Source organism: Balaenoptera physalus (assembly GCF_965194825.1).
Source record: "Balaenoptera physalus genome assembly, chromosome: 6".
NCBI lineage: Eukaryota > Metazoa > Chordata > Mammalia > Artiodactyla > Balaenopteridae > Balaenoptera > Balaenoptera physalus.
Window position 1 is genome coordinate 14,864,339 of NC_138885.1, and position 23,317 is coordinate 14,887,655.

The 23,317-nt window shown below is 45.0% G+C and overlaps 1 protein-coding gene, 1 long non-coding RNA gene and 1 pseudogene across 6 annotated transcripts in view; 1 reads left to right on the forward strand and 2 right to left on the reverse strand.

Annotated features, from left to right (window-relative positions):
- LOC309662747 (5-hydroxytryptamine receptor 5B-like) overlaps nucleotides 1-4,704 on the reverse strand; it is a 41,327-nt pseudogene extending 36,623 nt beyond the window's left edge. Inside the window, exon 1 of the transcript XR_014268406.1 lies at nucleotides 825-4,704. The product of XR_014268406.1 is annotated as a 5-hydroxytryptamine receptor 5B-like (transcript). The remainder of the gene's footprint in view (nucleotides 1-824) is intronic.
- A 109-nt stretch (nucleotides 4,705-4,813) lies between these two features.
- On the reverse strand, nucleotides 4,814-21,177 carry DDX18 (DEAD-box helicase 18). Of its 2 annotated transcripts, XM_082465871.1 has the most exons (14): nucleotides 20,995-21,177; nucleotides 19,142-19,522; nucleotides 16,591-16,731; nucleotides 15,021-15,156; nucleotides 14,562-14,662; nucleotides 14,242-14,441; nucleotides 14,034-14,148; nucleotides 11,750-11,889; nucleotides 10,835-10,996; nucleotides 10,351-10,503; nucleotides 9,590-9,703; nucleotides 8,081-8,137; nucleotides 7,580-7,757; nucleotides 4,814-6,530 (listed from the first exon to the last, which is right to left on the reverse strand). In XM_082465871.1, the coding sequence occupies exons 1-14, from the start codon at nucleotides 21,077-21,079 to the stop codon at nucleotides 6,388-6,390; spliced, it is 2,106 nt and encodes a 701-aa protein (XP_082321997.1). In that variant the 5' UTR covers nucleotides 21,080-21,177; the 3' UTR covers nucleotides 4,814-6,387. The 2 variants fall into 2 exon arrangements, with proteins under 2 accessions (XP_082321997.1, XP_082321998.1); XM_082465872.1 differs by lacking the exon at nucleotides 8,081-8,137.
- A 64-nt stretch (nucleotides 21,178-21,241) lies between these two features.
- LOC309662768 overlaps nucleotides 21,242-23,317 on the forward strand; it is a 77,370-nt gene continuing 75,294 nt past the window's right edge. The window contains exons 1-2 of one of the 3 annotated variants that reach the window (XR_014264934.1): nucleotides 21,242-21,479; nucleotides 22,791-22,914. This is a non-coding gene — a long non-coding RNA (uncharacterized lncRNA). The remainder of the gene's footprint in view (nucleotides 21,480-22,790; nucleotides 22,915-23,317) is intronic. The other 2 variants (XR_014264935.1, XR_014264936.1) reach the window with 2 other exon arrangements.

Genomic DNA, 23,317 nt, shown 5'->3' on the forward strand with positions numbered 1-23,317 from the left:
AGTTAAGGTTACATGCTCAAGGCGACACCTCGGCTTCTTTGTATTTGCTAATGGCACCACATTCCTCTCCGCACCCACCCCCCGTCTTTGTGGTCAGCACACTGTCTTCTTCGAGCCACCCCAGTGTCATCCCCGAAACCATCAGTGTCGTGTCTGGAGGACTGCAGCATCACAATGTCTCATATCTGCTCTTGTTTCCTTCTCTAATTCCCAGCTTTCCCCACCTCCAGTTTCACCCTGGTCCTCTCCACCCTAAACATTAGCCAGCATGATTCCTAATGCACAATCTGACACTGCACCCGCTTTCTTTCCACTGCGAACCAAATTAAAGTCCAAGCTTCATGGCTTGGCTTTCTAGCCTCCTTTCTCTGAGTTCCACCTAGGTTCCTAGCCCCGTCTCTCACTGCCTCCTAAAGTACACGTCCTGCTCGGCTAAGAGCAGCTAGTATATCTGAAGTGCTTATATTGGTTCATAGACCCTTACAGCAGCCCAGTGAGGTAGACAGTACTGTTCTTGTTTTACCCAAGCTGCTTCATTTTTGCCTTTGCTCAGGCTGTTCACATCGTTGCCTGGACACCTGGTTCCTCCCTTCCGTCACCCCCTTTGCTCCAGGTAAAGCCTCCTGCAAGACTCCGCTCTGACGTCACACCTTCCCAAAGCTGCTCTCTATCATTTAACCCTCGGAGATGGTTATTCTCTCTGTATAGTACATTGTCCCTGTATTTATGTCATAGCCCTCTCACAGTAAGCTTCTAGAATGGCATCAGAACCGCCCCTACACTCCTGGGGTTCTACCCTTAGTAGATGCTCAAATACACGTTACCTGAACAAAGTTGAGGCCCAGCGCTCACGTGGTTTCTGATCTTTAACATTTTTCCTCTATCACAGCCGCCCTGGTAGCCCTATTGACCGGAGCATCAGGGCTGCGAGGCACGCCTCCCGAGCCCTCGGCCTGCATCGCCCGCTCTGTCAGGGCTCAGGGGCTCGGTGTCCCGTCTGCATCTGGGGACACCCGCGCCAGTCCTGAGCAGGATGGAGCCTGGCGAGCGGGCACCCCTGCTCTCCCCCTACTCGCCCCGCCCCCTGTCCTCTAGCCTGGGGCCGGAGGAAGGAGCCCCCTAGGTTCCTCCTCTGCCAACAAAAGGGAGACCAATCAACCCGCGGAGTCTGCGCAGAGGGGCCGCGGGAGCGCAGACGCAGCCGCAGACGCCGGTCGCTCCCGCTCGGCTGCCGCGCCCCCTGCTGGCGAGATGCGGAATCACAGAAAGCGCACGACACCTCCCGGGCTTTATCGGCCTACGTCGGAAACCATGACGTTTTGATGGTGGGGAGAGGGTGTGAGAAAGCAGGTAAGTCCGAGGAAACATTGTTTCGTTTCTGACCCACCCTATCCCTTTTCTGATGTTCTCGGTAGTAGCTTCAATAGCTGTCATCTCCAAGAGCTGACTCGGCTCCATTCGGTGCTCAAGTTTTCCCTTGCTCTACTGCGTTTAATCCTGCGGATGCCGTGACTTCCTCCCTTTCTGTGGATGAGGAAACTGAGGCACAGAGAGGGAAGTCGCTGTTCAAAGCCTCACGGTCAGTGGTGGAGTCGGGATTCACACAGGTTGTGACTCCAGAAGCTGCGGCCCTGGAAGGTTCGATGAGGGCAGCCCGGTCCGTTCCCAGCGCCAATGCTCCACACGAGGCTCTGAGAAATGCGAAGGCCCCACGTTCTCCCGCCCCGCAGGCCCCCAGATCCAGAGCAGTACTCCATGATCTCTCCCTGGAGGTGGTGAACTTGCCGCTTGTTCCTCCTTTGATGCGTCCTTGCCTCAAGGATGTTTGCATGTTTCAAGTCCTGGCTTTGCTCCACATCAGCCATCTTCCCTGTGTAGGAGGCAGGAGTCTGCGCGGGGAGAGCCTGGATGGTGGGAATCAACCTGGACTTTCTACCCTCGCCCAACAGACGGAGAGAGAGAAACCAAATCTGAGAGTCACTTGAGTGTTAGAGGGGCCTTAGAGGTTATTTCTTTAGGTTCTTTCTTATAAGCAACAAAGAGCCACTCAATGATTTAAACTGAAAGGAATTAATGGAAATGACAGTGGATGGCTGGAGACCCCGGCTTGGAGAAGAGGCAGAAATAGGGGTTAGGTCGATAATGGGCAGGACCACAGCCAAAGTCACGTCCCACAGTCAATCTGGCGTTAAGTCCTGCTGCTGCCTGGACGCCACAGCTGGAGGCACCTCTGCTCCTGACGCAGCTGTCTCTGGAAGATGGATGAGGAACCCGCCACTTGCTTCTGCTTCTTTTTTAGTACCTGATTCAGCATTCTGATGCCTTCAGGTTACACCTAGGTCACAGCCCTCCTGACTACAGGGGAGGCTTTCTGCTTTCCGATGGGAAGTGATCCTACCTGCACACCAGGACTTACATGCCTCGGTCTCTGAACCCAGGAAGGAGATTAGATGCTGGGCAGCCCCACAAACCAAAAATGCCCACTACAGCGGTCATCTAGTTAAAATTTGTTTGCATCCCCTCCCCTCCCCCTGCCTTAAATTACAGATGAGATGCTGAGTCCTAGAGGGGAGAATGGCTTTCTTAATGACATCTCCTGTGCTAACACCAACCAACTGGATCCCAGTTGAACGGAGCACTGTTGGGGGATCTCGGGGCTTTGGCTGGCTGGGGCAGGAATGGGGGCCAAGGTTGCTGTGCTGTCCTGCACTGTGCTTTCCCACGTAAGGCATTCAGACAAAGGCACAGCTGTTTCTTGCTGGAAAGCCTGAGTCTTAGGTGTCTCCTCTGGCCACCCTGCCTTGTGGATGGCTAAACACACTAACACCATTTCCTGTGTCTGGCAATTTTACTTCACAGGATGAGAACATTACAAGGTTTAGCAAGAGACTGTGTTTGTACTCTAGACTGGATGTTCCCACACCTAGCCTTGCTGAGAATCATCCAGAGTCCTCTGCCCTGCTAAAGGCCTATATGGACAATCTCCTGGGCATGGGCAAGAAAAATCTTAAAAAAAAAAAAAAATCTCGGGGTTTCTTGTGTGGCACATTTCCTGTGTGGCATTTGGGAACCCACTTCCCAGAACAGAAGCCTGTCTTCCATAGGTGGAGAAGGTTCCAACAGCTCTTTATCAGCTGAAGTCCACTTGAACCCAAGGATGCAGAATTTTCAGGCTTAGAAATAGCTGGGACATTTCTCTATATATCTGCATGTCACACGACTTGGAAAACAATATTACAATTGCTTATGACATCTATCTTCTCTAGACCTACCAGGCTCCTAAGAGGAGCTCAGCCACACGCATCTGTGTCCTCTGCAGTTCCTGGCACCTAGCAGGCTCTTGATTCATGAACATTTAGCATTATCCAAAGTCATTGTTCCCTCCACCAAACACCCGATACAAAGCAGCCTTGACAACTGCATGAATCACCTTGACAGTTGCCTTAGGAAGGTACTGCAGGATTGGAGCACTTCCCAAAACCTGGGTCTGATCAGAATTCCAGTGGACCTGGGCTGTCAGAAATCCTTGGCCTGTTCTCCAGAAGGCCCAAGATAGCTCAGGCTTCTCAGTGAGTCCTTGTGCCTGATTCCGCTGAGCAGCAGGCCTTTGGCGTAGGATTTAGGTATTCATAAAGACCGCTAACAGGTACTTCGTACTGTCCTAGCACCTTACATGTTAGTGCATTCAATTCTTACCACCTTACAAAGTAGGTTTTATTACTTCCTTTGTTCTACTCATTTCACAGGCCCAGAAAAGAGGCAGAGCTGGAATTTGAACCCAGGCATTTTGGTTCCAGAGCACTCATTTTTAACCACTACGATTTTTTTTTTTCTTAATATAAATTTATTTTTGGCTGCGTTGGGTCTTCGTTGCTGCACGCGGACTTTCTCTAGTTGCGGCAGGCGGGGTCTACTCTTCTTTGTGGTGCGCAGGCTTCTCACTGCGGTGGCTTCTCTTGTTGTGGAGCACGGGCTCTAGGCTTGTGGGTTTCAGTAGTTATGGCACTCAGGCTCAGTAGTTGTGGCTCGTGGGCTCTAGAGTGCAGGCTCAGTAGTTGTGGCGCACGGGCTTAGTTGCTCCGCGGCATGTGGGATCTTCCCGGCCTAGGGCTTGAACCCATGTCCCCTGCATTGGCAGGCGGATTCTTAACCACTGCGCCACCAGGGAAGTCCCACCACTATGTATTTCTGAATAAACAAGATCCTTTTTTGGATATCCCAAATTCAGCTTTAACTTGGGCAGCTAAGACCAAAATGAATTTAGAAATAGCAGTGACACACGTGCAGCCCAGAGGACCCAAAGGTCTCTACTTGCTGGCAGTGATCTGCGTGGCTTCAAGTCCACGCTGCTTGGCCTTCCTGGCTGAAGCCACTTAATCCCATTTGTCAAGTTAGTGGCCGCACACATGCTGCCAGCAGCTGTGTTCTTAGCACAGGAACCTAAGGGGGCCTTCTCTCTGTGCAAACGAGCCTTGCAGATGGTGCTGCCCTGCCCTCGTATCTGGTTCTAGTGACCACTCCCTCACATGTGAATCCTGGCCAGGTTGGTCAAGTGCGGTTGTCTGGATGTCCCGAGGCTGGACCAGCCTGCCAGCACAATTTCACATAGGACTCCCAGCAAGTCCTGAAGTAAGCCGTTATCATAGTAAGAACAATCTTTCCACCTCCTGTTTATATACTTTTCTCACAAATGACAAAACAGACACTAGACACACTGAGACAAGGAGAGCCAGTGTGGGACATGCAGGCATCCAGAACTCAAATCCAGGCAGACCAGGCAAGGTTAAAGCATAGTAATAAATGAGATACAAAGTTGATGTAATTATTTAATGACACAGGAAAATAATGTTATGAAACAAGATGGTTACAAATAGTGGGTAAGGATGACTTACTACACCTTTGATAAAAAAAATGAAAAAGTATGTGTACAAAACACTGGAGGGTTATGTATCAAAATATTGGCAGTATTTACTTCTGTTCAGTGATTAAATATTCTCTTTGCTTTTGTGTACTTTCTTAAACACGATTATTTCTGAAACAAAAAAGAATAGTTACTGGAAAGAGAAACAGTTATTAAATGCCGGAAGTCCAGCAATCAAGGTCTGAAACCCAGGACATGTCTAGCTAGAGGGACAGTGGTCGAGCCCAGGTGTGGAACAGTGTATCATTCTTTTCTTTTCCTACTGCAGTGCTGTTTACCAGACTATTTCTTCTACATTTGATACTTATATTTAATAGGAATCTATGAACATGAACTGGTACGACAGCAAAATGATGCCAGCAACTTTGGTTTTAAATAACTACAAAATGTAATAACCATTCTGTAGTTACAAAACACACTAGAAATAAAACATAAAACACACCAGAAATCACAAGTTCCTACAACAAAAAACCCCATCTGACTAAACCACTGACTTTGTTGCTCATTCTGATGTGTGTTCATTTTCAATTTTCACCATAAATCTATTTTTGTTTCATGGATCTGGAAGAGGCAATTTTTCTCAAAAAGATGCTTCGCCTTCTAAGTACTATGAAGAGTTGGAAGGGCTCACCAAAATCCAAACCACTTCAAACAAACAAGTTTGACTGAGGAGTGTCACCATTCTCTGTGCCTTAAAAACAAAAGTCTGCTAAGTTACCAAATGGAGAACAGCAGAGTATTACACCTGTAAATGAGGCTCAAAACTCTCAGATCTCATCCCCACCCTACCCTCCATGTCAGGACTGCTGGGGCACTTTATTCAAATAACAATGACAACCCTTATTTCTTACCCTTAAAAAAGTAAAATGGAGAAAGGATCATTGTTTTAAAATCCAACATATAAAAAACACAGTGCCACCTTTAACCGGAGGTGCGTCTTAGGTATTTCCCAAAGCTCTCTGCCCTTTTACGTGGCAGCATTTTCAGGAGGGGTCAGAAAACTACTGAAGTAAGGTCCAAGAAACAATGAAAGGTCCAAGAAACAACCAAAACCAAAAAAATAAACTGAGATAATTTCAGCTGTCCAGTGTCAGCTGCCCTGTGTGGCACCTGCCCTGTGTGGCAGGCTGACATGGCACCCTAAGCCATACACATCTTCAGACGCCAGGAAGGAAAGGTGCCAAAGGAGTTACACTACAACACTAACCAGTCTGGGGAAGAAAAGATTTAAACTTAAAAACATTCTATCATCACACAGACTAAGAAGGTCCCCTGCTTCGTCCTTGGCCAATCAAGAAATACTGAACTGTTTTATATCCCCGAAGAGGAGACCCACTGGAAATGTCAGTGCCGGCGCCCCAAGTCCATTCATACTCCTTAGACGAGTCCCAAATCCTACGGCAATAACAATTCCTTAGTTAGAGCAAGAAAAAAAAAAAATTCCATTTCAGGACAAAGGCGTGTCTTCAGTGAGAGAACTGCCTGCCGTCAGATGGTTTCCTGCTTATGTGCTTGAAGATCTTGGACTTCTCGACTTTTCTGGCTTTCTGGTAGCCGAAGCCACCGCCGCCACCCCTTTTTTTAAGTTTGCCGTCGTTGCTGTTCACGTCTAAAGGGGGACGTTAAGGAAATCAAGCAACACAAAGACAAGGACTCCAGTCTACCGTCTGCAGAAGAACCAGCCAGCTGTACCCCAGGGGCCCCACCACCCCTCCCCAGGCCACGAACACACGCGAACATTCCAGACAATCAGCAGTGGCCACGTGACTGTGGAATAAAACTAGCAGGATAGATTTTTAAGTCCAGTGTAATACCTGTATTATTTTTCCACGCAATGAAGCCAAAGAGGTAAATCGGTAAGTGTGTAGGAACATTAAAAAATACTCCCAGTGTCAAAACAAAATGACTTTCACCTCTGTTGGGAGCTGATTCAGAGGTGCCTGACCGAGTGGAGCTGCTCTTCCTGTCACATGGGGACTCAACATGTGTTCACAACAGCAGACACTGACTCGATGCCCACGATGCAGACGACCACCCAAAGGTGGTCCTCCAAGTCCCCGTGGGAGTTACTACCACGGTGTTAGCAAGCAGGCCTCACTCCAGCTGGCTGCTTCTTCTGTTGAAAGTGTGTAATAAAACACATATTACATATCACAACAGAAGCAACTGGACGTGTTCCCTTTGCCTTTTATCTTGAGTAGCACTTAGGCTATTTTCTTTCGCTGGTCTTGCCGTTTCCTTGCACGAAATGCTTCAATGACTGGGAGGATGAAAGCCCTCTGAGAGGTTCCATCTTGTCTGCAGCTTCTTCAAGGTATCCCGCTCCTCTGTGTACCCTGTACAGTGAAGCCACACACCGCCAAGCCCCGCCCCTCTGAGCTTCTCCGCACAACGTACAACTCCCCCTGCTGCCTGCCACTCAAATTCGGCTATCTTTTTTAAAGCCATGAACTGTCTCGCTTCTGTAGTCTCCACCCTGACAATTAACCCCTGCCCACCCCACGTGAGCACTGAGGTCAGTGACCAGCCTGAAGGCCTGGGCCCTGCAGGCCTCAGCCAGAGCAGACACACCAGCCCAAGTGCTAAGCCCCAAGGCCCCCGGTCACGCTTCTGTCCCTTAGTGCCTGGACGAATTCATAACCACAAAGAAAAGGATACTCAAATCAACAAAAGGAGGCACCTTGAAACCAAACGACAGAGCAACCTGAGGCAAGTTTAAGTTATTAACATTAAAGATCTGTTTCAGCGAATGGGAATCATACGCTCGAATGTATGACTTATATGCTTCCTGGGCTGACTTATGAAGGAAGTAGTTCTTTTCAATCAGTTTTTCAAGCTGAAACAGAAAGAAATATTGCTTTTAATGAAATAAAAAAGCACGTCATATAAAACATTTGTTCCACTACACTTGCTCCAAGCTTTGTAATATCTGCAAAATCAGGCTGCAGTTATGAATGACGACAAAATTCTTGTAAGATACGGACGGAAACAAGGTAGAGAGCTCTGGAATGTGGTCACCAGCGCAACAAGACACGGAAACAATCGCTCGGTCCAAACTTCTCACTTTATGAACAGGGAGACTCGGAGGACAGAGAGTGTCAGTGAGACGCTACGAAGGTGGTGCTGGGACGACCCTTCCTCCCCCTCTGCCCTGCATACCTGAGACTGGATGTCAGAAATTTTGGACCAGGAAAACTCAAATTCACTTAAAGGAACCTAGAAAACAAAAGCATGCAGGTTAGTAAACCAGGATGGCTCTGATGCAGCTCATCAGGCACTGAAGAGACGGAAGGGGAACAGGCCTGTGGAATTCCCATGGGCCAGACACCTGCTCCCTCGTCTCCCAATGCCAATGGGAAAGGCTTAACCTCCCTCTGCTGACTGCACATGAATCATGCTATGGAATCCTCTTGAAAGAAAAGGCGAGAAACCGGCAGGGGCAATGAATCACTGAAGCCCTTTTCTCTAAATAAAGATCTCTGTGGATGCAACGTGATGAAGCAGCTTGAAGCTTCCAGCTGAAAAGAACCACTAGCCCTTCTCTCCAACACCACACTGCCCTGTGACTGGGGTCTGTGACACTAGGTCACAGTGATCACAAACTCCTACAGGAAGGATATTTCTTACCAGTCGTAACTTATTAGATGACTGGGAAAGTGCGAGACCGGTGCTAGATGCTGGGGGAAAAGAACAGCTGCCCGAGTCACAGGCCCTGCCGTCAGGGAGCCTGCCACCTTGCGGGGAGACAGGTAAGTGATGAGACAACTTGCCGAGCACCTGTGCTGGGGGGACATGAGGAGAGCAGGGCCTCCCAGAGGAGAGAGCAGCTAGCGGAAGCAGAGGCTCTCTGAGAGCCAGCAAACAGGCATCTGGAGAAAAAGTGCGAGGGCTGATGGCAATCCCTAGGAACTGCTCCACGATGGGGGCAACGAAAATCCACCAGGCGACACTGTGCCGTGAAGAGGCAAATGTTAGGCAAGACAAGGCCCGACAAGCATTCTCAAGACCTGGCAACAGAGAGGCCAAAGCCAGATGAGGGCGGACTGGAGACCAAAATCAGAGGAGTTGAAATGTAACCCACTTTTCAAAACGGCAGACTGAGGAAAGGCGACAGGCAGTAGCCACGCTGGACCTCGTGAGAGGAGAGCGGGTTTAGGGTTGAAGTTATTTTTTGGTCAGAGACTTGAGATGGTAAAGAGCGAAGTGCCAGGGAGGGACGGAGTCAACGAAGAAGGGCCCGAAGGAGGAAGAGGTAGGAGGGAATGGGCTCCCTGGGCTTGGGGCGAGGTGCAGACACGTGGAGAAGGGCTGCAGCGGGGGAGCAGGGGCAGAGACGACCGGCGTGAGGGAGCTCGCTCACAAGGAGTGGAGACGATTTCAAACAGGGCTGCGGGGACGAGAGCGGAGACTGGGGACAGGGACGCACCCTGCGCGACACAGAGCTCAAGGACGGGGCCTTGGGGACAGTCTCCCGCTCACAGTTCCTGGGGGCGACCACGTAAATCTCATCCGCTAAGCTGCTCTAACGACTGTCCGAACGGCATGACGACGACGCCGGACTCCTCGGACACGCCGAGAAACGGTGCTTAAGGCCATGTGCACCGGTAACCAGTTCCTCCCGAGAGCAATCTGTCCCCAGCTTAAGGTTTTCCAAGTGAAGGGCTTTACCTTGGATTGCTTCAAGTAGCGAAGGAAACCCAATTCTTCAGGGCGCAAAATGAGCAAGGCATGCCCTCTGCCGTTCAGGCCTCTGGCTGTTCTGCCCACACGATGAATGTATTCCTTTGGTGGAGAGAGAAAACCTGAGGTAACACACTGGTTTCCATGGCAACCTGTGGCGATCTGCACGTCCAGAACCTGCACGGTAGTGGACGGCAGTGTGCCAGCACAGCAGTGTGAGACGGCCCCCACCTCCACCTAGTGGCGCCACACAGCCCGTGACCAAGCTCCCCAAAGCTGGCCCCCCATTCCTTCCGCAGGGAGCGTCCCCACAGAGGTAACACAGCCATGCCCGGGGCCAAGGAAAGCTAGACAGAAGATTCACATTAATTCTGTGACCTAATCAGATGACTATTAAGTGTGCTTCAACTTCAAAAGGGCTTTGGGAAACACATTTAAATGCCGGCTGATAATTTATATAATCTACTGTCTGTTGAAATACCCAATAAAACTTATTCTACTACATATAGTAAAGAATGGTATCTATCTCTGTAAGCAAATTTTATTTCCTTCTGACATCTACTGCTCTTAACCGATCCTTCCAAGCATGTAACATGCCTAACGTAAGTCCCACTGACACCTGTCGAATCTCCCTGCACACACCCTCTCTGGGTCCTGCAAAAGCCCTGAACGCTATCAGCCTCAGAGAAGTCCTGCAGTCACTGCACACTAGAGGGGTATTCTGCGGAATGCGGTATTTCTCAGGGAACCTTGGGGTCATCCGGAGGGTCATACTGAACAATCCAGTCCACTTCAGGAATGTCCAGCCCTCTAGCTGCCACGTCTGTACACAACAAGATCCCCGAATCTGCATTGCAGAACTGGAAGAACGTGGTCGTACGCTTGTTTTGTTTCTGCCTTCCCTAGAATCAAAACAAAACATCCATTGGAACAGAAAACTTGAAGTTGTTTGTGGGAGGTCTCGATGTAGAATCCCCAAACTGTGGAACTATTACCCTGCTTTACTTCAAGTTCATAACCAGTCCTATTTCCTCAAGGGATGGCGTCCGCTCCTCCTTTCTGGTCCCCGCCCCTCCACCCCCAGCAAAGCTCCCTCCACACAGGGTCAGTCACCCACTATTGCCCAAACGACTTAGAACTATGTTTGGAGGAGAGAGCAATACCTCAATCCCCACGATCTATATAACTTGATAAGTGTAACCTGTTTTTAATAAATTCATCATAATCACTTACATGAATGGCCAAGACAGGCAAATCGATGTAGTTCAGCAACTCATAGTGGTATTTCACGGACTTACAGGACGAAAAGAAGACCATCAGTTTCTTCTTCCGGTTCTTCTTAAGGAATGTAAAGAGGAGGAGGAATCTCTTTTCGGAAGGACACACAACGTATCCCTAGGAGAGGTGCAAGTGGACAGACACAGAAGAATCAAACGGACATTTTCACCTTCATCAACTAATATAACTTGATGGATAGCACAGATTAATACAGCATATACACGGTTATGCCTCACCTACAGCAAAATTACTGCCTTCATTATAACAATACATTCCTAAAATAAGACTAATTTTAACTCTTTTGATTCCTTTTATTGGCTACAATCACTGGATACTAAATACTTCCCATATTTCTGAGACTACTGGTTATTAAGTTCTTGTAATCATAATGTACCAATACCTCCATTAACTGGAACCCTCAAAGTGTATCAATATTTCATTTTTAGAAGGTCCTTAACAGCAAGACCTCAAATAACCACAGCTTAAGTGCACTGTCCTAAACATGATGATAAAGCTGGGTGAATATATTTTTAAAAACTCAACAACCAATGAAAGGTTTTTAAGCTAAAGTGTTACAGGAAACATATCATTCAGCAAAAGACTCAACCTTACAGCTCTATTTTTAATCAACCTAGTCTGGATCTCTGTCACCTCATTTCCACAGTGAGGCGCCTGAAACCAGCCTCTCCGCCTTCTAGCTCACCTCACGTCTTAGCGCAAAAGATTATTAAACAGCAAAATGTTTTTTACTCCTCTAAAATTGGCAGTGATATATTCAGTTCATTAACCCATTTGCTTTCTAGACGATCCTCCAAACACTTGCAGGAAACACCAACGATCCTTAAGATTGAAGGTACTGACAAAACGTACCTGCTCAAGACCGTCCACGGTTGCATGAGCTTTATCGTCATCAACACCAACGTACAAGGGCTCCTTTTTCAGAGAAATCCTTGCCAGGTCTTCAACTTTTCGAGTTTGTGTGGCAGAAAAGAGCATGGTCTGCCTGCGGGCTGAAACACACCCACATAAACATGACCCAGATCCTTCAGGGAACCCTTAGAATTGCTTCACAACTAAAAATGCTCTCAGTAGAACTATCAGAAATGAGAGACATGGTATCACTATAAACAGTAACAAAGGAACATCATGGACAACTTTAGACATTTGACAACTAAGACGAAATGGACAGTCTCCTTGAAAAAGAAACTGCTAAAGCTTGCTCAAGAAGAAATAGAAAACCTGAATAGCCTTGTATCTATTAAGGAAATTACAGTTAAAATCTTCATGTAAAGAAGACTCCAGCCCCCAATGGCCTCTGCTGTTGAAGTCTATCAAACACTTACGACAGAAATATTATCAATATTTCATAAACTCTCCAGGACATTGAAGAGAGCTTACTTCCCAACTCACACCTTTCGCAAAGTTTTAGCAAAGTGAATCCAGAAATATATATAAAGGATAATGCGTCATGACCAAGTGGGGTTTATTCTAGGAATGCAGGGTTGGTTAACAGTTGAAAATTAACCAATATAATTTACCATATTAACAGACTAAAGGAAAAACATCCGATCATTCCAACAGACACAGAAAAAAGATCTGTCAGAATTTAACATTTATTTCTGATCTAAGAAAAAGCTTAGCAAACCAGGAACAAAAGGGATCACCGTCAGTCTGATACAGGGCGTACAGACCTAGAGCGCCTACAGCTAACATCGTGCTTCATGGGGAAAGGCTGGTGCTTCCCCCAAGATCAGGAGTAAGGCAAAGGTGTCTTCTCGTGCCAGTTCCGTTCAGGATATACTGGAGGTCTGGCCAGCTCGATCGGGCGAGAAAACAATTAAGTGAAAAATTTTATCTCACAGAAGATACGAAAAAACCTGTACACTGAACTCTGAAACACTGCTGAGAGAAATCAAACGAAGAGCTACCTCATTCACGTGTTGAATGACTCAACATTGTCTTCCACCAATGATCAATATTCAGTACAACCCCAAGATCCCCGGAGATTAACAAACTGATTCTAACGTTCATATAGAAATGCCAAGGACAAGACCAGCCAAAACAATTTTGAAAACGAACAAAGTTGGAGGGTTAACACTACCTAATTTCAAGACTTAACAGGAGGAACTGGAAATCCATACACTGCTGATGGGGATGTAAATTGGTACAAGTTAAACATTCACCAGCCACTCCATTCCGAGGTAATCACCCAACAGAAAAGGAGATATATGCCCACAAAAAGAGTTGCAGATGGATGTTCATAGCAACTTTATTTGTAGTAGACAGAAACCGTTAACAACACAGTGGTCCATCAACAGTTAAATGGATAAACAGGTTGTGGCATATTTATACACGAGAACGTCACTGAGGAATAAAGCAAAGAACTACTGATATGTGTAATGGCACAGACGAATCACAGAAGCATTTGCTGAGCACAAGAAAACAGACAAAAAGAGAGTTACACTGCATATGAATTCATATGAATCCCTGGAAAATGCAAACCGATCTACAGTGACAGAAAGCAGACCCACAGTCACCTGTGAGAGAGAGGTGCGTGGCAGCTGTTGGAAGCGGGGGACGGTGAGAGGGAGGGATTACAAAGGCGCACAAAGAAAGTTCTGAGGGTTATGGAAATGTTCACTGTATGGATTGTGGTGATGGTTTCGAGGTGTAAACAGGACAAAAACGTATCAAAGCTTACATTTAAAATATGTAGATTATTATGTTAATTATACCTCAATGAAGCATTAAAAAACTAATTGTATAATGCACTGAACCATGGTGTTTTTATAGACATAAGCAGTTTATAATGTTTCAAGTACTATAACCAAGGTACGTACCACTCAAACATAACACAGAAGGCAGCAAGTCGATGGCTACCCAGGAGATGTGAGATGGGGTGGCAGGGACGGACGGGAACGAGACGTACGTTAAGACTGTTCAGCTCGCGCGGCAGCCTCTCAAATGGCAAAACCACTGCATTAAGTCACTAGTGAGAGTGATGCTTATGTTGCAAACTACATCTGAGGGTGACCGGCACAACCACTTCACTCGCTAAATTAAAATTCTGACATTAGTAGTTTTCATACAGGAAAAGCTCTCATCTACTTCCAACAGCTACTCGGCAAACCACACGCAGATGCTACCTACTTACTTGGCAGAAGTTTAATAATTTGCTTTAATTCTTCTTCAAACCCAACATCCAAGATACGATCAGCCTCATCAATAACCAGACACTGTAGGTTTTTATACATAAACCCTGGGGTATTCTGACAAGACAAAGGACAAAGAAAAACTGTTAGCTGTCAAGTTTACGTTTCACACAGACAAAAGATGGGGACCACACAACAGTGTTCTCTTACCTGCATATGGTCCAGGAGACGGCCTGGTGTGGCCACAATGACGTTGATCCCATTGGCAAGCTTCTGTGCTTCAGCAGATCTGTTGCTGCCCCCCATTATTAACCCATACGTGTGAACATGGTGTGTCATCAGCTCCTTAAGGACACCAAAAGTCTGCATGGCCAGTTCCCTAGTAGGTGAGAGAATAAGGACTCCTGTTCCTAAAAAGCAAAACAGGATATACAGTGAAAGTCCAACTGCAGTTATCACCAGGAGTCCACCAACAGCTACAACAGACTTCCAGTGAGATACTGGCAGAAACAGTGGGACCACAGACTTACCATTCCTGGGCATGAACTTTAACTTAACAACGAGTTCAACTGCAGGAATGAGAAATGCCAGGGTTTTGCCACTGCCTGTTTTTGCAGCTGCTAGAAGATCCCTAAAAAATAAAAAGGAAAAGGAGAGAGACATTTAGTCTACTCATTCAACAAGTACCATGTACTATCACACATGTTTTAGGCACTGAGGCTAGATCGTAACAAGAAAAAAGTCCCCACCTTCTCTATCACTGAAATCAATCATGTGGGTTAAATACTTAACTCAAAAATAAGAATTGTGCTAAAAACAGAAGGGAACAATTTTCTCCAAACATCAGTAAATAAGCTAAAGCCTTTAACGAAGGTTGGGTATGTCACCCAACACGGTGCAAGATCGATAGAACATACTGGTATTTTCTTTCCAAACTACTAGCACTAAAAATAGAGATACTAATGCCCAAACCTCAATGTTAATCATACCTGCCTTCCAGAAGTGGTCTGATACTTTTATGCTGAATTTCAGTCATGTTTGTAAAGCCCATTTCTTTTATTGCCTTCAGAGTGTTCTCATTGACAAGATTAGTCAGAGAATCAAACAAAGTATCCTCAAAAGCTCCTAAGGAGAAGACAGTTTATCATTAGCAAATTTATCTTTTCTGAATAGTTAATATTGCTAGTTTCCTAGATTAGTTTTGCTGATTGAAAACATTACTGGGTTGGTGTCAAGCTTAGAAGAGCTTCTTCCAATAAGAATAAACCCCAACCATTCCTATATAATATCAAGAAAAAAACCTTATACTTTCAAAGTTTCTCCACTGCTAATGGCTGTGTGATGTAAAGTCCAGAGCCTATACTGTAACAAGATAACAGACGGAGAGGTGGTACAGTCAAGGGACTTGTATGAAATGAAAATGCCAAGGTGGTGGGAAGGGGAGAGGGAGACATGGGGGTGGTTTGCGGGGGGAGAGTTCAGAGAGAAATGAAATGTTTAAGAAATGTGAAATAAAAACTGAATATGAAATCAATCAAAATAGTAACTCTCACTCCAAAAAGACAACTGAGAAGAGTCAGATGTAGCCACAGATGGTTAGACTGTACCCACAGATAGGTGTGCTGTGGCTCTCCAGCAGGGGGAGGCATCAGGATCACCCGGGAGCTCCCCGCCCCACACGTGCCCTGGCTATAACCCAAGTTTTGGCAACCTTGACACCACTGACATTTTGGGATGGATAATTTTGTGTTGTGAGAAGCTGTCCTATGCATTATAGGATGTCCTGCAGCGTCACTGACCTCTACCTACCGGATGCCTGTAGCCTGCCCCCAGTTCTGACAACCAAACATATTGGTGGCCAACCCTCATGGTTTGCCTGGGACAGAGGTTTAAGGGATGCAGGACTTTGAATGGGAAAACTGGGATGAGCTGGTCACACTACCTGGGAGGTAAAATTACCCCGTTTGAGAACTACTGCCATAACCTTTGCAATTCTGATTATGGAGATTGGGTGCTGGGCCTCAATTACTTTAATAAACAAAAAACCCAAACCAAACAACCCAAGCAACTGCTAGACATTTCTGGTTAGGAGCAACTGATTCTAGCCTAAACGCTTGACTTTACAGGTAAAGAAATAGAGGCTAAAGGAGGTGACTCTGGCACAAGCCCCTCAATAATGTTAATTTCACCCTTCTCTTTTAGTAATGGAGCCAGTATCGAACCTCTGGGCTCCAGACTTCCGGGCCAATGATTTTCCTACTACAACATGCAGTGAGCTTTAGAAAGTGACAAACCAAAGGAACAGAGGACCCCAAGAGCTATTCGTGTGCATGTCAAAATATTTAGTGTTAGAAATAAAGAAAAGGGAAAAACAGAGAAAGAAACAACAGGAACTAAGGCACACAACGTGATGATAAAAATAGTTAGCTATAAATCCATTTCTTGTCAATACTTATTTTTTCCAGGTAAATTAAATGCCACAACTGAACCTTTAGATACTATAATCCACGGAGGCATGACATTTTAGAGAAGACCTATCTGGAAAACACTGATAGCTACCTGTCAGTCCCAGGGGCAGGCTGGGCACCACGCTGTCATCGTCCTCATTGTCTGGCTTCTCCACACTGTTTTCTGTTTCTTCAGGAGCCTGGGCACCATCTTCAGAGTCTCCTTTGTCTTCAGTTTTTGCTTTTTTGGAATCTTTGGATTAAAGGACAAACCCCCCACAAATTTTTTTCTTAAAATAAAAATACCAAACGAGACCACAAAATAAAAGATGTGTGATGCAAAAAGGCGTATTTTCAAAAGCTTAACATATTTTCAGTTTTAATTTGCTAAGAATCTCTTTTTCCTGATTAAAAAATCTGGCTATATTAAAAAACCCAGTGGGACACACAGATTTGCCAACAAACTTTATGTTTTAGGCTTCTTAATACATATTCTTTTACTGAAGTATAGTTGATTTACAATATTGTGTTGGTTTCAGGTACATAGCGAAGTGATTCAGTTCTACATACATATATGTATATATTGACATTCTTTTTTAAAAATTCTTTTTCATTATATGGACTACAGTGCCCTGTGCTATACAGTAAGTCCTTGTTCTCTGTTTTATGTATGGTAGCATGCATCTGTTAACCCCACACTCCCAATTCAGCCACCCCCCTTCCCCTTTGGTAACCGTAAGCTTGTTTTCTGTCCGTGAGTCTGTTTCTGTTTTGTAAGTTCATTTGTACTATTTTTCAGATTCCACATATATGTGATAACACATAATATTTCTATCTCTGTCTGACTTACTACTTATATATTATACCATCTTAGGTGAGCAAGAAATTTTTTATAAGCTGAACTAAACAATTTAAGTATGTTAATCACACCCAGTTCTATAAACTTTACTGAGAAAAAAAAACAAGGGCAAGTCATTAACGTTTTTTAAAAAAACTTGTAACAAGCACGGTTTTTCCTCCTATGCCATTAAACATAAATTTTCTATAAAAGCTAATTTTGTTTTAAAGGGGAACAGAAACACAAAAGGCTCTTCATGATACTAGAGGCAGACTACAAAGCAAGAGCAACAATCTACTTAGCTGGGCGATAGAAACTGGCCTGTTCCTTGAATGTAAGTGGTGGGGGAGGAGAGGGAAGGCCTCCTGGCTTTTCATTTCTACATCCACAACTTTCGTAACATAGTCCCCCAAACTACCTTTCCCGTCTCACCCCCCATCATGCTCTTAAATGTTCCACTCTGGGCCAAATGGGTTAACTACCATGCTGGGCTTTTACAAGTTTATGGCAGTTAGTGATGCTAGTTAGAACAGAGTTGACCTAAACCAGAACTCAGGACTCTTTGTTGCCCAGGACTGGCCTCTTCCTTGGACCTTACTACCACCCTTCTGGGAAATGGTCAACACTGCAGGACCCACACGTTCAAAGGCCATGAATATTATCAGCTGGTCTTCAAGGCTTATTACTTCTGTTTTCCTTAAAACAGTTCTTAAAGGTTACCAATAGGATTTAAACTCCCAGCCCTGTGATTCAATGCTTGAGAGAAGAAATAATATCACTTCCTCAGGCATACTCAGAACAAGAATCCTAAGGGCACTAATAATTTTAGAATAGGATTACAATCACTTTAAATCAAAACTGTAATGTATAATCCTCATGCTTTTCTCTATCTTATTTCACTTTCTGTTTAAACGATTTCCCATAACTTACAAATGTATTATAGCCTATAGGTAGTAAAAAGACAGCCATGCGTGTTTGGAAAATTCAAAGTGTCCTTCTAAATGAAACCTTTATTTCAGACAAAAGATGAATAGGATATGCTAACAAAAGTGCTGGCAAACTTCTATAAAGGGCCAGACTGTAAACATTTTAGGCTTTGCAGGCCATATGGTCTCTATCACCACAAAGGCCAAGTAAAAAAATGGGCATCTCAGTGTTCCAATTAAGCTTTATTTGCAAAAATAGGCAGAAGGCTGAATAGTTTGCTGACACCTGTTCTATCCTGTCTTGAAATCTCTGCTTGCTCACATTTCAATTAAAATGCCTGTTCTTTCACCTAAGCTTATTCAATCCAAGAATCTTGCAAAAGAAAATAGCCCTGCCTCCCCAATCCTGGCCATTCTACTCACTTGGAAATTAACGTTCCATTTATTCAGAAGTTTCCTAACTGCTATTTTATACACTTTGCATATCCAAAGTCCTTGACAGATAAAGCCCCAAGAGGATAGATTCTACTACCAGCCCAGATTTCTTTAGTGTCAGTAATTCCATAATTCTCTTTGGAAACAGGTAAACATAAAATATTTTCCATAAGATCTTATGGAAAAACCCGAATGAACTTTTTGGCCAGCCCAATACTATGTCATAGTACGTTCTGTTTATCATAAAAAGCTCAGATAGTTAACTGCCAAAGAAGAGCAGTATTTTGAGAAACGTTAAACTGCAACCCACCCCCCACAACGTTTGCTTTAGCTACCAGGCTAGTTTCTCGTATGCCAGTAAGTACAGAGGAGTCTTGTGTGTCATGTGGACATAAGAAGAAGAGAGGAAAAGCAGAATGAGAACTTGAAAACCTGAATAGCTTAAGTTCAAAGAAAATACATACCAGGCCCAGTATCATCCACTATTTTTCTCTTTTTCTTCTTCTTCTTCTTCTTTTTTGATTCTGAATTGGGAGACTGCAATGCTGCTTCCCCACTGGTCAGTGTGGTAGATTTCTTGGTGGATTTTTTAACTTTTACATTTTCCACTGTTTCTTTAGGTAATTCTCCATTTTGGGCTTCTGACCAGCCTGCATTCATAGACTGTTTCAGGAATTTTTTAACTTTTCCACCTACTACTGCTTCTTCAGAGATGTCTCCATTTTGGGTTGCTGACAAGCCCACAGTCACAGACTGTTTTAGGGACTTTTTAATTTTTCCACCTCCCACTGTTCCTTCAGACACATCTCCGTTTTGAGTTTCTGACAAGCTCACAGCTGAGGCCCCTGTTTAAAAACAGAGCACACATAGTGACAAAGAAGGAGAGGTTTACTTAGAAATGCTGGTATCCCGAATGAGAAATGTCACGGCTTCCAGGACTGAAATGATTTAGTTTTTACTTCCCTGTCATGTATATTAAGACGACTTCCAATTTTAGTGTTCTACTGCAGGACAAATAAATTAAAAAAAAAAAAAAAGGAAAGCTGCATTGATTTTTTAACTTCAAAAACCACATCTCTGTCTGTAAGGAGTTAAAAGTCTGGATCAGGAAAACTTCAGTGAGGTTAAATAAACAAATGGGGCCAATGTTACTTACAAAATATACATTCTAATATTAGGTATTTGATATACTTTCCTAGACATCAGTGAATTGAAAACTCTGTTGATGTAACCACTTACTTGTCTTGATATTTATCATATATAAATGCCTAAGGCTGTCTCTACAAAAGTTTCTGTTTATATACAGAAGAAGCACCATCTTCTGTTACCTTCAACTAAGAAGTAGTTAGCAAAGCTTTGTTATTCTATAGGAAATGGAAATATAAGGGAACTTCAAAAACATTATTCCTAAAACCCACACACCTCTTCTCTCCTCCAGAATTTCTTTCAATCAACTAATCTCTGCAGAAAACCAGCTAGTGTAAGGCGTAATGCCTCCAACACTGCCCTAGGGGGCTTCCGTATTATACAGGATCGAAAAAGGGTATCATAACTTCAGGATGTCTGACCCACTGTCAGGAAGTTAGAATTGCAAATGAAGTAAGTAAAGAAAAGTGACATTCAGGTAAAATGCTTTTCATGGAAGTCTTTAAGGATGCAAATACGTAGACGTTCTGAAGAAATTTATAACCTAAAGTTAGGGGTGACAGGAAGACAGGGCACGAGATTACGCACATGCGTATGATATGTGCAAAAAGACACTTTGGGAGCTGAAAATGATGAAGTTCAAGAGTCGAAACAGAGGGCAGGTGGGTAGGGGAAGGCAAGGTTATCAGGAATGTTCTGTGAAGAGTGACACCCAGCTTGTTCTGAAGCGACAGAGACATGAGATAAATGATGTGAAAGGAAGATGGGGGGAGGTGAGAAAGTCCCACGTGCCTGATTGGAAATGGGGGTTGGGGATGACCCTAGAGGTGGTGAGGAAGTCAGAAAGGGAGGGTGGAAGTGGGGCAGGCTGGAAACGAACTCTAGAGGCCTCCTACCCGAACTCTGTAAGGACAAACTGCTGCTCAGAAAGGGCAGATCGGGGGCCACGCGGAGAGTCGGCATCTGCGCGGGGCCCGACGGGAGGCCGCCCCGGGCTGCCTTTCCACGCTCCGCAAGCACGCGCGCTCTGCGGGGACGCTGCCAGCGCTACATCGGGGCCGCAGGGCCTCCCCACCAGCGCCGCTCGGCCCCGCGGCCGCCGCAGGGCGCCACGGCCCACGTGCTGGCTCCCTCCGCAACCCAGGCCGCCACGAAGCTCAGCGCATCTCACCCTGGAGCTTTAGGTTTCGCTGTCGCAATTTGAGGTTCCGCTTCTCGATCTTCTTGCGTAAAAGTTTCATCGGTAAATGAGACATGTTGTCGGTGAAGCGCCTTCACGGCCGCGCCACAACCCGGCTTCTCTGCTCTCCCCGGTGACGTTACTTCCTTCCCGGCCACACGAGCTCAGTTCAGCCAGCCGGAAATACGTCACAGGAGCGCTCGCGGTCGGCGGAGCGGAAGTGGGTCCGGAGCGGAAATGCTTCCGGGCGCGTGCGCCGTCTTACCCTGGGAGAACGGATTCTCTGCAGCGCCGTCTAGGGGAACGTAGGCCTGGCTCTGCACTGTGTTCCTTCCCGGTGTGCCCGAGCCTGCAGAGCACTGGGGACATTTGGTAGTGTGAGCTTCTCCGGGGGAAGTGGGAAAAATCAAGGCCGAGGAGAGGGCCTTAGGGAGTCTCCATTCTTATGGTCCTACCCTCTTTGGATCCTGGACGATGTAAGTTGAGTAGTACCTGAATTTCGTATATGTGTGTTTTCAAACTTGTTTGATCGCTCTCCTTAGTGAGAAATACACTTTCCATGTCACTTGCTACCCAGTAATCCACACATAAATATAACATTTCTCAAAGCAATACCCTAATTCTTGTTTCACTTTGATGTTTTTCCTTCGATACCATTCATCCCATCCTAAATTCTGAGTCCGTTAAATATTCTGATTAGAATGCATTTAAATTGATTTTACTACTCTATTAAAGGATTGGCTGCAGTTTGAAAAATGAAGGTTTATCATCCCCAAAGCTCATACCCACAGACCCTTCAGAAGTCAGGACAGAAATTACAATCTGGCTGGCCAGTAGACATTTTTGTGTGTGTGGAAGAGGGTACATTAAAAAAAAAAAAATGTTATCAACATTAAAAATTTGGGATAGTTCTTGTGGAAATTCACATTTTTCTTTAAAAATTGGTCCTAATGGGCTCAAATTCCCCTTGGCAATAATCAATTTGAGCTGAACGATAATTGGAAGGGTTAATGAAAGCTAGAATAATTTGTTCACTTGGAGTGGCAGAGCATGAGCTCATAGGGATTAGACATAATCATAGGGAAGAAGAGAGAGGGAGAAAACTTGGGAGGGAGTTTAAACAGAATGTAAATAAACTGACTGAGAAATCACATTGAATTGGACTAGAAATTGAGACAAACCATGATGTGCTTAAGTTGTTACTATTTCGGTGGGTTAACGGATGAGTCAGAAATTTAAACTGGCACACACGCACAGACACACACACACACAGACACACACACAGACACACACCCATAGACACACAGACACACGCAGACAGACACAGACACACACACACAGACACACAGATATACATACATGCATACATACACACATATCTCAGTTTAAATATATATATGGCAGTTTAAATTGATATATATCAGTTTATATATTTATCTATATACATTGTATTTTTTATATTTAAAAATTTTTTTGTATATTGTGAAGTTTTGACATCTTAAAAAACTCTGGCTGGAGAGAGATTGCTCCTCCAGGGACTAGCCAATTTTTAGAGAGAGCAAAAGACTCAGCCAGGAGCATGCCTTTAACATGCAAACTAAGTAATGCAGAGCCATACCTCCTCCATCTGGCCCGTGTACCCCAAGAGGCAATATTCCTCTGCCTTAATCATCCCAGGGCCAGGTACCAAGCACCTATGGACCACTCCTATAGTTTACAGCCCACCTAAATTATTTAAACCAGTCAACTGCAAACTGTTTATTTTGCCTTGCTTTGCTTTTCCTGAGGAACCTCCAGTAAAGGCTGTGGCCTAGGCTCTCCCTTTGGTCCTGCCGCTTCTGCCTGTATGGGATGCTGGTGCTTTCCCATGTGGCCCTGCATGGTGTGGCATGCCTCCTCCTTCTAGTACCTGTGAATATAATAAACTTTGTTTTCGTGAGCCTCTCCTGTGTCTCCTCTTGTGGTCATACCTGACGATCACATGAAAGAGCACAGAATATACATACATATCTAATTCTCTCTATATATACATAAACATATATTCACATGATTACACACCTGAATATTGGGTCTGTGACTTTGAAATTCACATCCATCACTCTTAGGTGCAACAACTAATATCTTCCATATTTTCTTAAGGTACATGGAAGTGCTTAATTTTAGGGATTGGCAACCTTTCAGTAGCCATATATAAGGCTATTGATGCCATTTTTTCTAGACTTTTAGGAAAGGGATGAGAGGTGATAACCTTGCATCAACTCTCAAAATTGGGGGTAGGAGTTTTAACAGAGTGAATTTCCAAGACCAGGTCTGG